Source organism: Melampsora larici-populina (assembly GCF_000204055.1).
Source record: "Melampsora larici-populina 98AG31 unplaced genomic scaffold MELLAscaffold_2, whole genome shotgun sequence".
Taxonomy (NCBI): Eukaryota; Fungi; Basidiomycota; class Pucciniomycetes; order Pucciniales; family Melampsoraceae; genus Melampsora; species Melampsora laricis-populina.
The window spans coordinates 2,431,557-2,445,496 of NW_006768766.1; the positions used below are offsets into that span (position 1 = coordinate 2,431,557).

At 41.5% G+C, this 13,940-nt stretch overlaps 3 protein-coding genes across 3 annotated transcripts; all 3 read right to left on the bottom strand.

The window, feature by feature from the left end:
* Positions 1–327: 327 nt before the first annotated feature.
* Positions 328–2,514, bottom strand: MELLADRAFT_89213 (uncharacterized protein; the record flags this gene model as incomplete). Its single annotated transcript, XM_007404600.1, has 6 exons — positions 328–508; positions 557–810; positions 906–1,413; positions 1,492–1,676; positions 1,746–1,974; positions 2,054–2,514. 6 exons carry the CDS (start codon positions 2,512–2,514, stop codon positions 328–330), a joined length of 1,818 nt encoding a protein of 605 aa, XP_007404662.1.
* Positions 2,515–4,702: 2,188 nt separating this feature from the next.
* On the bottom strand, positions 4,703–5,277 carry MELLADRAFT_51484 (uncharacterized protein; the record flags this gene model as incomplete). The annotated part of the gene is made up of 2 exons (XM_007404599.1): positions 4,703–5,001; positions 5,100–5,277. The coding sequence occupies 2 exons, from the start codon at positions 5,275–5,277 to the stop codon at positions 4,703–4,705; spliced, it is 477 nt and encodes a 158-aa protein (XP_007404661.1).
* Positions 5,278–7,261: 1,984 nt separating this feature from the next.
* MELLADRAFT_101917 (uncharacterized protein) lies at positions 7,262–9,005 on the bottom strand (the record flags this gene model as incomplete). Its single annotated transcript, XM_007404598.1, has 10 exons — positions 7,262–7,486; positions 7,530–7,797; positions 7,851–7,860; positions 8,018–8,080; positions 8,165–8,257; positions 8,324–8,386; positions 8,454–8,558; positions 8,609–8,704; positions 8,781–8,843; positions 8,918–9,005. 10 exons carry the CDS (start codon positions 9,003–9,005, stop codon positions 7,262–7,264), a joined length of 1,074 nt encoding a protein of 357 aa, XP_007404660.1.
* Positions 9,006–13,940: the final 4,935 nt, after the last annotated feature.

The following is a 13,940-nucleotide window of genomic DNA, read 5'->3' on the forward strand; positions in this document are numbered from 1 at the left end:
GGTTCATGTCAAATGATGTACGTGCTGAAAAATGTCGCATCATCTTTGTGAAAATGTCACCTGATTTTCCTCTACTACCACGGTACCATAGAGGGTTGTGAATGGCATAGAGACACTCTAGCATCGATTCTTCCCAGCACCGAAATTGTCTACCAGTAATTGATGATGCAATATATCCTTGATATGTGGTGATTGGGTTCCTGTCAACGTTCCGTGAACCCTTTGGCCGTCCTAATTTCTTGCTTTTGAGACCAAGTGCCTCAGTGGTGTCCGGTGGCCGGCCATCATTTGGGACTGCACGCTGTTTTCGATGTTTTCGAGTCCAACCTAGAGATTCAGCAACTGTCTTGTAGTGCCTAGAGAGCGATCCATATTCCACTGTGATTCCACGCATAACATCTTCATGATCCCGCTCCAGTGTCTTGACAAGAGCATAGAGCTGGACCATTCCAATCTGTATGGAGCATTTTGTCTCACTACATAGATGGTACCAGTAAGTTCAGACACACTTTCAATAAGTCTTCCAATTAATCACGTAGAGTTGTAGCTGACATACCTTATCATGTAGATCACACGGTGCATACTCTCTTGTGCATTTGTGGTTTCTGGCAGTTCATCCTCACTAAGGTCAAAATCATCCATTTGGGGCTGCCGCGAACGGAATAGCATTGCTTTTATATCGGAGGTCTGCCACCAATCAATCCAATTCTTTGCCTTAGGGAAAGTCCTTCGTAATTCATCAAGTTTCTCGTCGTGGGTTTTGCTATTACTTTTTTTGAGTAGACCTAGTGCCAATCCTTCAAATACATCCTGTGTTATCCAATGAAGGATAGTAATCAAAATATGTACTCAAACCAACCTGAGAAATCATGAACATAAAATGAAGAAGAGTAAGTATAACATACCTCTTGACCTCCTGTGACCGCGAAGTTGCGCTTAAGCCGAGTGACAGATGCTCTGTAATGTTCTTGGCATCCATTGAGCCTTGATAGTGCTCGGTCTCTATCATATTCTTCAAAGACATCCATATAAGCTTGTATGAAACCATTTTTCTGAGCAGCAGAGAAATCAACCACAGTCCGAATAAGGGAGTCCCGCTGAGGTGGAGTGATAGGAGCGTCTTTCACCATTTTCATCAATTGTAAAAAGTGTGCATGATAGTGTGCTTCGGATAAACCAGAGAGCCAAGTGAATAGAACTGGAATCCACCGGCAGAGGTCATTGTCATACATTGTTGTAGAGCATAGGTAGCCTGTTGCAAATAGCTTGTATGTCACATCCGTAAGAAGACCACCACTGTAAGCGCGTCCATCATCATCAATAGTAAGCAGTCGCTCTTTCATCCACTTCGTCTGGAAAGAAATATGTGCATTAGCGGGCGTCATGGTGATATAAATGATATCTAAACCACGCCTAAGAAACATCAGCGTTAGTATCATTTAATGACCGAAGATGAGAGTCTAGAAGATGTAGATCTCAATATGGACTTACTTTGCCCAACTCAACATATCAATCACAAATTCGTCTTGAACACCTTTACCCTTCTTGTCTGATATTATCCCAGCGTCTTTCAGAACCGAGCGACGTTCAGAAGCGATTCTTGAGCGGTTTCGATATGCTACGTGAATGGTGGAGACACTTTTGATAGGCTTTTTTCCGGCCAGTGCTTGCCCTGTCTATGCATTCCAGAACAAATTGCAAGTTGATATCAGATCAAAATATATAAGAAGAACAGTTTAACCAACTTTTAATTGCATTGGCTTAGACTTGCTATTATTTTTGACAACAGTTGCGAACTCCTCTTTTGAAATTTTGTCTGCCTTTGTACGAACTGGCCATGGGTGGTCATGAGTCCCGATGTGGCGAAGAAGTCCCCACTGAGTCTCTACACATTCATCTAGTCGGCAGAAAGTATCTTTGCATGCAACATGGATGACAATCCCTGGGCAGCGAGGGACCTTGCATGGTTTCTGCCTATGTTTCAGATGAAGAAAGAGAAGTCAGGAGATTTCAATTTCTAGATAGTCCGGAAATAACTAAAGAAGGTACTTACTGTTGCACAAGTTTAGAAATTTTTGTGCGACCAGTGGGAGGTGAGCCCCGGTATTTACAGCTTTCATTTGTACATTTGAGCACCCCTAAACACTTATATCTGGTGGTTTTCCACCGTCCTTTGACATCTCCTCCTGACATAGTGTAGGTGTAACCAAACGTTCCCCAATTAGTGATCGATTCGGTGTCCTTCGTGACATAGGTAGTACTTCCATTGATGAAGAGAGGGTAAGACTGTGCATCCATGATTGTACCATGATCAATGAATGTTTTGAACATATCCGGGTTATGTGGTGTAGTGAATTTCTTGCGACGTTCCTTGAGCCGAGCTTGCAACTTCTTGCTCTTAATCTTAAACTGCTTGATATGTTGAGCATTTGAAGTTTCTTTCTTAGGCGCAGTTGAAATAGAATGAGTCTTTGAGCTTGTTTTCAAAAGTAATTTGTCCTTCTTCTTTCTCATTAGTTCTGGAGAAGATGTTGGTTTTTTACTGATTGAAGAGGTCTGAGATTGTGAAAGGGAAATTTTGGAAGCACTGTCGCCCGTTGACTGAGCTTGGTCTAAATCATCCGCGTCAGCCTCCTCCACATCTTCAAAATCAGAATTGTCCTCTGGCTCAATGAGAATAGCACGTGTCTTTTCATCTTCACTTTCGCTTGTATGAGTCTCGCTGGTATTGGTATCGCTTCAATCAGCCTGATGGAAGTCTTCCTCGCTATCATACCGATGATCATGGTCTTTCAAACGGGCAAGTAACTAAGATTTTTGCTTCATAGCTTGTAGGTCAGAAAAAACAAAGAAAATACTGAAGGATTGGAAAGGCAGTAATTCTTGGTCGAATCAAAGATCCTACTGGTTGTTGATTTGCGGTGTTCCTTTTGGGGAGACCCTGGATCTTGTTCACTCGCGAGTCACACTTACGTATCTTCGATAATCGAGCCAGTCATACGTTTCACCTTCATGAGTATGACTGGCTAAATTTGTGAGGCCCCTTGCGTCCTTTTGAAAAAAACAACGCAAGGGGGTAGAAGTATCATGACTCCCAATGCTCACACAATTCGCGGTGATGCTTCTACTTCTTGGTTGAGGGTAAATCATCTATTGGTTATGAGATCCAATATGACATCCCATATGGTGACTTGTTCAGCGCAAAATGATGGTTTGGTGGCGTAAAGTAGCACATTTGCAATTGGATTATGCAACTTTGCGATGTCATATTTTGCGCTATACGATTACGCGTAAAATATTGTGCGTAAAAGTAAAGATTTGAGGGTATCAAAGGACAATTTTACAATCTATTTTTTTACAATGAATGCTTTACAGCGAAGCGAAAAACTTTTTTGAGCGTAAAGTTGCACTTTTCTCAACACGAGACGCAACTTTACGCACTTTGTTCTTTACGATCAAAAAAGTGCGTAAAACATTGCGCGTAAAATTCTACTGACCCATTTAATGAAACAAATTCAAATTTGAATTGAAGATATTCAATTGTTCATTTTGTTCAAGATTCATGTTTTTTCATAATTGAAAAGAACCTTTCACTTTTCATAACTCCAAAACAAGGTTGAATTCAGCTTGAGTTACATCCCCAAAAGATTTAATTTTTAGATGAAAAACACGTGTTCAACCAATTTATAGGCTAGCAAAGAGTGGTCACAAGCGTTGTTCAATGTGAGCAGGTAACTTGTAAAGTGATCAATTGTGATGTGCGATTGCAAGTGCTTAGTAAGATTACTAATTTCTTCCTGATTTATTGTAGTAGTTTTTCTCTGTGAACCACATTAAAAACTCTGTCTCCTTATGTTTTGACAGGTGAATCTCCTTGGTCTTTTTATGTATGACTAGAGAACCAAGTACTCCCATATCTCACTCGAAATAAAGAAAGTTTGACACTTCTTTTTTTGTTGCTCACATGTTCTTTTGAATGAATTAGTATCATATCATGGATTGGTTGGACAGCATGGAATTTCAGGATAGCAGATTCATGACCTACAGTTGATAGAATTTGCACCAATTTGCCCATGTCATGAAAACATTGAATTGTTGGAGCCCTGTGATCATAATAGCTGATCATCTTGGATTTTTGATAACTTGAAGTAACTAGGTGCACTTCTTAGGTAAGTAATCTTGTAACAAGGCCTGGTATCTCAAGGGGGAAAAGGAAAAAAAGAGCAAAATGGGGATCAGATTGAATGAGGAACTCATTCTTTGGCCAAGAGCCTTGTCATCAACTCATAACAATACCAACCATAAAGTCATTTTCACCTGGGGAAAATTGATTACATTCAGATCAAGAAACAATTCATTGAAATATTTAGATCTTAGATCAATGAATATGCCAGTAATATAGTCAACATGTTGGTGGAATGGTATACCAAAATTGATTGTAAATACCAATGTGGCTCAACATGTGATAAAAGAGTTGAAGAGGATTTTTTTGTCTTTCCTTGGTTTTGGATCAAAAACCATCTTTGTAATCTCAAATATTTTACTAAAACCTAGCAAGAACAATGCTTGGTATATGATGTGTATATAGCTATATGTGTCCTACTAGTACAGCTATTAGAATCCAGGTAAGAGTTTCCAGAAACACCCAAGAATTTGGCTGTAGAATAGATAGTATGAAGAGATGTGAAAAAAGAAGGGATCATCATCTTTGGATGTGTCCTGGAATCAGTAATGTTTTCCAAGTCCATTCACTTAGAGGCTTGTAAGAATCATCAATCATTCGTGAGCTATCAATAAACTCTTTACGGTATGGACTACAAGTAGCGACGGTGAAGATCAGAACCCAAAGCCATCCACCACCCAAATAACGCGGAATACGAGGAATGATGAAAGGTTCCATGATAAGTCCAATTGGTTGAATGAAGAAATATAAAAATGTTCCACCATCCTTGAAGAAGTTGTGAGGGTTTGGATGTGGTTGACGTGCAACACAGTGTATGGCTTTTTTGGTGATAAGATGAATTTGATGTTATTCAAACTTTGAATCAGAGCCTGTCTTTTGTTGAATCAAATAATAATTAAAATTGAAAATTTCTCACCATATTGATGTAATACACCACTGACGAAGAAGGTTGCGATTAAACCGATGATTTTTTGAAGTATTGATGGGGCACCAAGCTTTTTGGCCAATTTACTTGCAGGAGTACCACCACCTACCAGGAAAACTCTTCTTAACAACTGGTGCCAGCCTTTACCCCAGAACCAAGCAAGTGACATCTTGGTTGTAGTATTTGGAAATTCGAAAATTGGCGGGCAAAGTTTCGGATCGAATAATTCTAAAACCCATTGAGGAATTGGGATTGATTTACTCAACCAATGTACTCCATAACAACCAAGAGTGATGGTTGAGAATGTCAAGTCTATCCCTGAAAAAGTGAAAATCATGGAGGAAATTGTAGCAATGCTTTCGGCGAGTATTGTCCTTCCCCAGAAATAAGGCACCCCGAGAGCAGCCAATGCATTATCCGGGCAGCCTTGATCGCGAGTTAGCATTAGAGGAGCGAGTGAGACCATGTAGAGTAGATGGACCAAAAAATATCTTCGCATGACCCCAAGGACGCTCGGAGCCACCAGGTTTGTTTTCACACCCCAGCCATACTGAAGGCCTCGCACACTAGCGAGATGAGCAAAAAATTCACAATAAATAATTTAGAGATAGTCTCAGGAGCTGGACACCTAAAGGAAAGCTTACGAGAAAAATTGTTTGGTGGTCCAGGTTGAAACTTCCTTCCAACCTTTTCCCTTCATGGTTAGATTATCTTTTTGGTCATTTTTCGTAGATTCATTTGAGTCGGGTACATCCCAATACTTCCCACTATGGTATCCCCCTGTTAGACCCCATTCGAGAGACTTTATAGCCAAGTAGATTCCTGCTATTCCCAGATTTAAGTTCTTGCCGGCATTCTTCGTGAGTGGTTGAAAACAGAAGTCTATGGGTGTTTTGATTCCTAAGTAGACGTTTAATGGAGTTAATAAGAATCTAACCAAACGCAAAATTGAATATTCGGAAAAGCTTGGATGTAGGAGAGAGCATTGAATCCAGAATGGGATTAAATAAAATACCGTGCTATACGCAGGATTTTGACATGTTACAATCTTTTCAGGATACCAGAACGTATCCACAAGTGATGTGTATACCATGGTTTCGAAAAAAATGAAGGGGGAATTTGAAGTGGTAATGAGCCTCAAGGAAACACCTGGCTGAGGTGTATCGCAATATATATTTTTAATGATCAGGTTTGGAACACCCTATGTCAAGGATCGCCAGGTTGCCTTTGACTCGCTCTCGATTCGCAACAAGGTCATAAGTGTCATCGACGGGTGCGCAGGGTTAAAGCATTGTACATACACTTCTTCCCCTCTTGTTTCGGTGGAGCTTTGGAACTCTCTGCGTATGTAGGTTGTGGGTTCTGTTGACTCCTGTTCAATGCGTTTGGATTCATCCGTCTGGAGCTCCGGAAACTTTGTAGGCCTCAGATCCGCAAGTGGTCATCTTCTTGTCTCCTATGGACTCGGTGAATCTGTCTCCTTACGTTTCAGGGACGTATCTCCTACCCAAACTGCGTGATTCTATTTTCGCTCACTTTCCTGGGCTCAGGATGATCAAAATTTTGGAAAGGAGCGGATGTACATTCTGAGAATTATCTCATATATCACAGACAATTGGTTTGGATTAGGTACTCGATGTATACACTTATTGGCAAAGTAGCAATGGTATACACCCAAGGGATGTGTAAGACAAAATCATACATGGATATGAAATAGACTTTCAAGCTACCAGAGCTATAGATCACATTTGACAGGTAAAGATGGGTATAGCGCACAATATTCTGCGACACAGACTCAAAACACAAATGCAAATACATATGTTGATCTTTCTAAAAAGATGTGAGGATTTGACCAAGCCAGGTCTGATAGGTTGAAATTTTGACACAGATGACGATACGAAATAGATGTAGACCGATAAGGATGGAAAAAAGCAGGCGATCTTCGTAGAAAGAACTTGAAAGAATTGGTTTAGTGTCCGATAAGCGTTGTCTTCAGGTTCACATCACGTTCACAGCGTAAATTTCATTATTATGTACATCGGCAAATAATGTAAAGCTTGCAGTGATTTGTAACACCGGAATGATAACCAGTGGCATTCTCAAGAAGCGGAGTCATGAGATGAAGATGAGGCCCTAATGAGTGATGTAGTATTTCAATATTTGCTATATGGATCAAAGGTAGAATATCTGGCAGTGTCACTTACACCGATTTTGGGAACTTGCATTTCTCCAGGTGAGCTTTCAAATATTGTCTCAACTTGAAACCCTTTTCGGGTTTCCCACGGGGGCATCCTATATTTGTACATTTGTCTAACGCGGGAAAATGCCACGAGGAGGCGAATCAGCTCAATCATTTTGTTTCCGGGAGGGAAGAAAGGCTATGCATCACTTACGCAAGTCACCTTCCTGCTCCAATCTTACTTTCGACAAATGTTTTCTAAGATGCCTTTGGAAATTGTCTAGTCTTTCGGTCTCATATCTACAGTGACTACATATATATATATTCTTGTTGTTCGGTGTCTCAGTGACAGCAACGCGTGCTCGTTTTGGCCCGTTTTCTTGAATGAAGTCAGGTTCACTCTCATTGGTGACGCTGGTATCTTCAGAAGACAGACGTGAGCGTTTGCGTTTGATCGTGTTGCTTGTTGAAGCGCCTTCAAATTTGGCTAAGCTCCAAGCATCTGCAATACTGAGAAGTTAAAAAGAGTACATAAACAAACCGAATGACTTTCAAACACTTACTCGACTGGTCCTGGTATAAGGGTGCGCGGAGTAGCTCTGTAGATATGCTGCTTTCCTCGGATTTAGAAGGCTGTAGCAAGACTGTGTGAATACCCAAGCGCGTAGATCGCAACCATGCGTATGTCAGGATTATTCTGAGTGTAGACGCCGATTGATTATTCACTAACCTGTGTCAAGTCTGTGGGGAGCCGAGGGAGGTCCGATCAGGATCGAGTGAGGGTTCTTTGAGACTGTAGAAGATATTTTGAGGTATCAATAAGCTAGAAGTGATAAAGGAGAGGTGATGGATTTCAGACTGCTGCCATGTGACCTACCCGAATGATTGTGATATGAGGGTACACCGGTTGCCTCTGAAGATGCACCAGGTTTATCATAGAACGGTGACTGGCTGGAGATACCAAGCTGTCCTAAGAGGCAGAACCGTGGGATTCAGGACCACTACATATCTGAAATGGAACAAGCTCTTTACTCACCTTGTTCCAGGTCTTGAAGAGCCAAAGCGCTACCTTCGGAGATGATTGGTAGACTTTCGAAGACTGTAATCGATGAGTTGAAGCGGTCAATCGAGCGAATCTGATGAAGAACAGGAGATGTAGTTCTTACGCGGCATTGTTGTATCACCCATGAATGACCAAAACTGGGCCAGCTCTTTGGAGGAAATGGGTGCGCTTAAAGAGATATCTGGCACAGATGAAAAGTCTAGAAACACTGAGATTGAGATATGATCGTATGAGGAAAGAAGGAACGGATCAATTCACCTGATTGGTCGTCGGATGAAACGGAAGACGTTCTTCGACGGGACGTTAAGAAAGGTGGATAGACCGGAATTGTGTTCACCAGTGGTCTTTCCCCAACTACAGTCGAGAAGTTCCCGTCGAAAGTCAGAACAGAGAAAATCAACCAGCGGTCGAGATTGGTAGCATTACTTACGGTATGCAAAGTTGTGTGTAGTAAGCACGTTTTTCTCTTCAAATGGTTGTGATGTTGTTCGATCTGAGGATCGCGACAAGTGACGAAATTCGGTTCGTCAGATTGATATGAGGAAGATGAACATTCACAAGACTCACCTTGAGAACGGGTATGCGGTAAAGTAAAGTCCTCTCGATAGAATCCTTGAGGGTCGTTATAGTCAGATGTTGAGCAGTGATTTTGCATCTTGATTATCACGTGCTAGTTCGGTGAAGTCTGATGAACGATAAAGTCTAGTCCAAATCAACGAAACCGCAGCGAGAGAGGTGTCTCTACCAATGGTGACCCAAACGAACACGAGTAGATTGGAGAGTAGATGATATTGAAGCTTACAGATTTTTCAAGAATAAGGTCCTCTTTCGTGTTGTTATTGATCACACTGATAGGTGCGATCTGTTAAAGGCTGATAGCAGCCAAATTGGGAGTGAGAAGACAAGTAGATTTTGCAGCGGATAAGGATAGAGTTGATTGTTGAAGAGTGTGGTTTGAGTAATGATTTCGGTGGAAAGAAACGAGTGCAAGAAACGTCGACGAAGTCTTTGACTTTCACTTGACCTGTATACACGGGTAAGAAGGTGCTGAGGGAGATGACTAGGTTTATCATCGGGCTAGGAATCCTCAGCCAAATGAGACATATTTTGTGAACATGCGAGATGCATTTCGTAAAGATTGGGCGTGCATTTCAGTTCATTTCACCTTTACATTTTGAGAACGACCAGATTCGTTATGTAAGTTAAATCCCGATTACGACCCCTCCTCAGGTTGATCCAGTTCCCTAGAGCACGAAACTTTTGGGGCAAGTATATATCGGTCTTTTCAAGGGGTGAAAGGTCATAGCATATTGATTTGGTTTCAAAGGAATCACTTCGCGATGTCCAGGCGACTCTCTAATTCGTATTGCTCTTCGAAGCCCTCCTAGAGATCTGCTTCGAGCTCTAACCGAACGGATTGAACTCAAGTGGCATCCTTCCGGCTTGATGAAATCGGTTTGAAAAATCAATCATGTTCTTTCCCTGTTGAACAATCCAGTCAACTAGAGATTTTGTGATCGGGTGGCCATCCTCATACAATACTCTATGTTTCATCTCGAGGTTATTTTTTATCGCGATCATCCATCTACATCAGCCGTCTGCAATTGAATTCCATCACAACATAGATCAAGTGCCTATGCCTGATGCCTGACGCTTGTATTGTGGGTGACTCGGGAAGAGCCAAGATAGCCTCAGACGTGAAGCACGAAATCCGACTGGTGTGTTTTTATCAAGGTCTGCGAGTCTGATTGGATTCAATATGAATCATAGAGCTGATAGTTGTCCTGGGCATACAGAGCTTCCCCTCGTCAGGCTTACAAGCGATCAGATCGGGACGATCGGCCCATCACAAACGACATCCTTGAAAGCTTTCCGCGAGCCCTCTTTATGTGAGCAATCTTTACCCACTTGAATTGTGGAGTGCGCATCCAGATCATACTACCGCCACTACTTTTCACGTCGAAAGATCGTCTAACAATGTACTGTCGTGGTTTAGACCATTGAATGTTGTTTCGAAGGCTCTGGCAAGCTGAGCAACTGGCAGACGCGAGGATCGAGCGGTGCAAATATGACCTCGAAGAGTCTTGCAAGCTTTCAAACGACGACTCCGAGAAGGACACTTTGTAACCGAATTTTTCAGTACATGAACACCAGCAACTGATTTTGTATGACTTCGACCGGGTACAGATGTTCATGACTCGTGAACTACGGAGTACAGGCCCATTGCGTTTTCAAGAAGATTCCGGGATAATGTACTTGATTAAATGATTTTTGTACACATCGAGTCCATTTTGACTTGCATCGCCAGCAGTTGCAAAGGGAAAAATGAGAGGAGCCAAAGGATCGATTCTGAATTCATATCCAGGCAAGAGAGTACCTCCATCCTTCGGGTCCGGGATCATCAAGTCAACGTGTACCGGTTTAAAACCATCCTCTTTTCTTGTGGAAGAGGGTATGTAGGCGATTTGTTTGTCCAGATCCATCCGAGACTGACCAGCAGGCTGTAAACACACGATCGACGCGCTCCTTGGCCATCTGATGAGTGAAAACGATGTAGGTAGCTTTGATGCCAGTACATTGAAAGGGTTAAATCGATGACAAGGGAGGACTTTCCAGCTTATTACGCACTTCAGGTCAGCATCCAAAAACGTGGCTGAAATCTGTCAGATACATTCCCTCATGTTTCACAAGCCAGTTCGGTACATAGGCACTTAATTTAGAGCTCAAGCTTGTGGAAAAACAAGATTGCACTCAAATAATCCCAGCATCTCACTAAGACTGCAAATCAGATTCCAAGACAAGTATAGCTGGCGCAGTCTCTGACTGTTCGCTTATCATGATTGTCATGCTAATTTGATGACCAACTCCAAATAATTTGACTCCCAGGATCCAACTGATATTTATGATTGGTCCTTGATAGCGCTTACACGCTGTGCACACCTTTCGAAACCCAAGTACTGATCACAAGTATGGTGTCTGGAGAAGTGTTGATGACACGCTGGAATTTCTCAAGATTCAGAAAGCAGAGCATGGAAAGTTGTACAAGGAGGCGTAAGTTTTTATTTTATTTGTTTATATCGTCTCTTAGGGTTTCAATATTCTGACAACTTTTCCTTCCAGGTTCTACAACTCGATCATGGAGCTTAATGATCAATATTTTGAACACTCTTTGGCTTACAAGGAAATCGATGAAGAAGAAGACATGGCTCCCTCTACGGAAGACGAAATTATGTATGAATTCAACCGCTTGAAAAAGAAAAAAGATGACAAAAAGAAGAAAAAAAATCAAATTCAAGAACATCAAGAAGAAGAAGAAGAAGAAGAAGAAGAAGAAGAAGAAGAAGAAGAAGAAGGAGGAGGAGGAGGAGAAAATGGAGAAGAAGATGAAGAAAATGGATTTGTAAATGGGCTTCATGATCCTTCTGTAGATGAAGACACTGGCTCACCTGAAGTTTCACCTGAAGTTTAAGATGATTTTCTTTTTTTCTTCTTTTTTCTCGTTTTTTTTTTTTCTTAATTTTTTTGTTAGGCTTTGTTATGAGTGTAATTACTATTTCCTTTCTAATTTGTATTGTTTCCAGTCTCCCTGCAATATACTATATGTAGCAAGAATGATATGGATGTGAGATGCCTGAGCCACAACAATAGATTCGTGTCTAATGAAACAAGACTGGAATAAGGTGAACCTGACCAGGTGTCCCATCACCTGGTTATAATGTTATGGGACACCTGGTCATTAGGTGATGGGACACCTGGTCATAGTGCAAGTCATCTCACCCAACCTGTTCATTGGGTGAGATGACTTGCACTATGACCAGGTGAGCCTTCTCACCTAATGACCAGGTGAGCCATCACCTTGTGATCACATGGCCATGTCAGGTGATGTTCACACTGGCTTTCATGTGGCGCCGGTAAATGTGGCATAGTGTGAAGAGCGTATGATTTATTGGCAGAGGCCAATTTCACCTGATCTTCACATGCCGGCCGCCCCGTGGTGTAGGTCCTCAGCATCAAGTAGTGAATGGGCTGTGACCAAGTATCTGAGTTCTTCAACCGATATCAGTAAAATGAGCAAAAGTATGTGTGCATGCACCCACTTCAAGCTGTTATTACTAGCCACTCAGGGATCTGGTCCTCCTTATTTCCAGGAATGCAAGTTTTGAAATTGAGGTGTTTTTGCCAACTATGCTGGAAATGCAATCACCACTAGAACTGTTCATGATCAATATCACTGTTATTTTCCATATTTTCCATGGTGCTGTGGACTTTGACTAGCTTTCAACAACTCATAGGTTGATACTGTGTGTCTTTCTCAACTAGCAGAACTTAATTATTGAAAGCTTGAAATGATTCTTGGCTACATACAAAGGCCTACTAAGATTTTATTTGAACTGAACTTCACCTGCCGGAAAGCCCCTCACAACACAGGAAATCAGGACAACAGTGGTACTAAACCACATTCTCATCACCTTGTTTTACCTTGTCTATAGATGATAACAACACTCAGCTTTTGTCAGCGGTATATATACATTTCTCATCACCTTGTTATACCTTGTCTGCAAATGATACCAATACTCAGTTCTAGTAAGTGGTACATATATGCATTAATTTTATTCATCATGTCTTCACTTGTCACACACTATATTGACTCTCTCCTCCTCTCTCCTACTCTCTCCATCTCTCAAATTCAATTTAATCAAATCATAGCTCAAAAGACCTATGTATTTGTACAATCCTCTCCGAGTGTTTGGATTCACTCATGTGCTGCAAAGGTACCGCGGCAATGTAGAAGATAGAGCTAGGAATTGGAGAATTTTCTTAGTTCATATCAATTTCAATCCATTTGACAGGATCAAGCCAGATATATTGAGCAAAACCAGAAACAAAGAGATAGAAACAAGAAACAAGAACATCATAACCCTCAATCAAAGCAATTTAGTTCAGCTGAAATCCATGAGGAGGTTGTGGTACCGGGGTTTGGTACCATTCAAACTGACTGGTTGTAGATCCTTGGCATGGAGATGTGTACACTACTTACTTATCAGTAGAAACACTTGATTTTAAAAATTCATTACAAAACCTTCTTCATATCATTGGAACTTTGTGTAAAAGTGTCTCTGGGAAAAAAATGCCCCATCCTAACTCTAGTTACAACTTGTATCAAGCCTGCAATATGGAGGGTGGCTTCACTTTGGAGAGTGTCCCTATCTTTTGAAACATTGCTGGATGTGAGTGTGATTTTCAACAATGTTTTTTGAAGGAAGTGTATCAGCAGGTTTCAACTCAAAGGTTCCAAGCAGGAATGTAAAGAACCTTGAGGCCACTTTTTAAGTAGGTTGGAGAAATGGACCAAGCATTGTATTGTGGCCTTGTTGAATTTCAGAATCACATACGGTATCTAGGGAGGTCTAGGGCTACAGCCTGAACCTGAGGTGACATGGCCAGCCCCAGGGCATTGCACGGCACTGGAAAGACATGCTTGCATTCTCAAGCAGACCAGGTCAACAACACACCACACTTTGACTAGATGGCTGATCTTCTAAGGTATACTAGCCCCTTCACTTGTACTGTTCAGCTAGTGTTGTATACA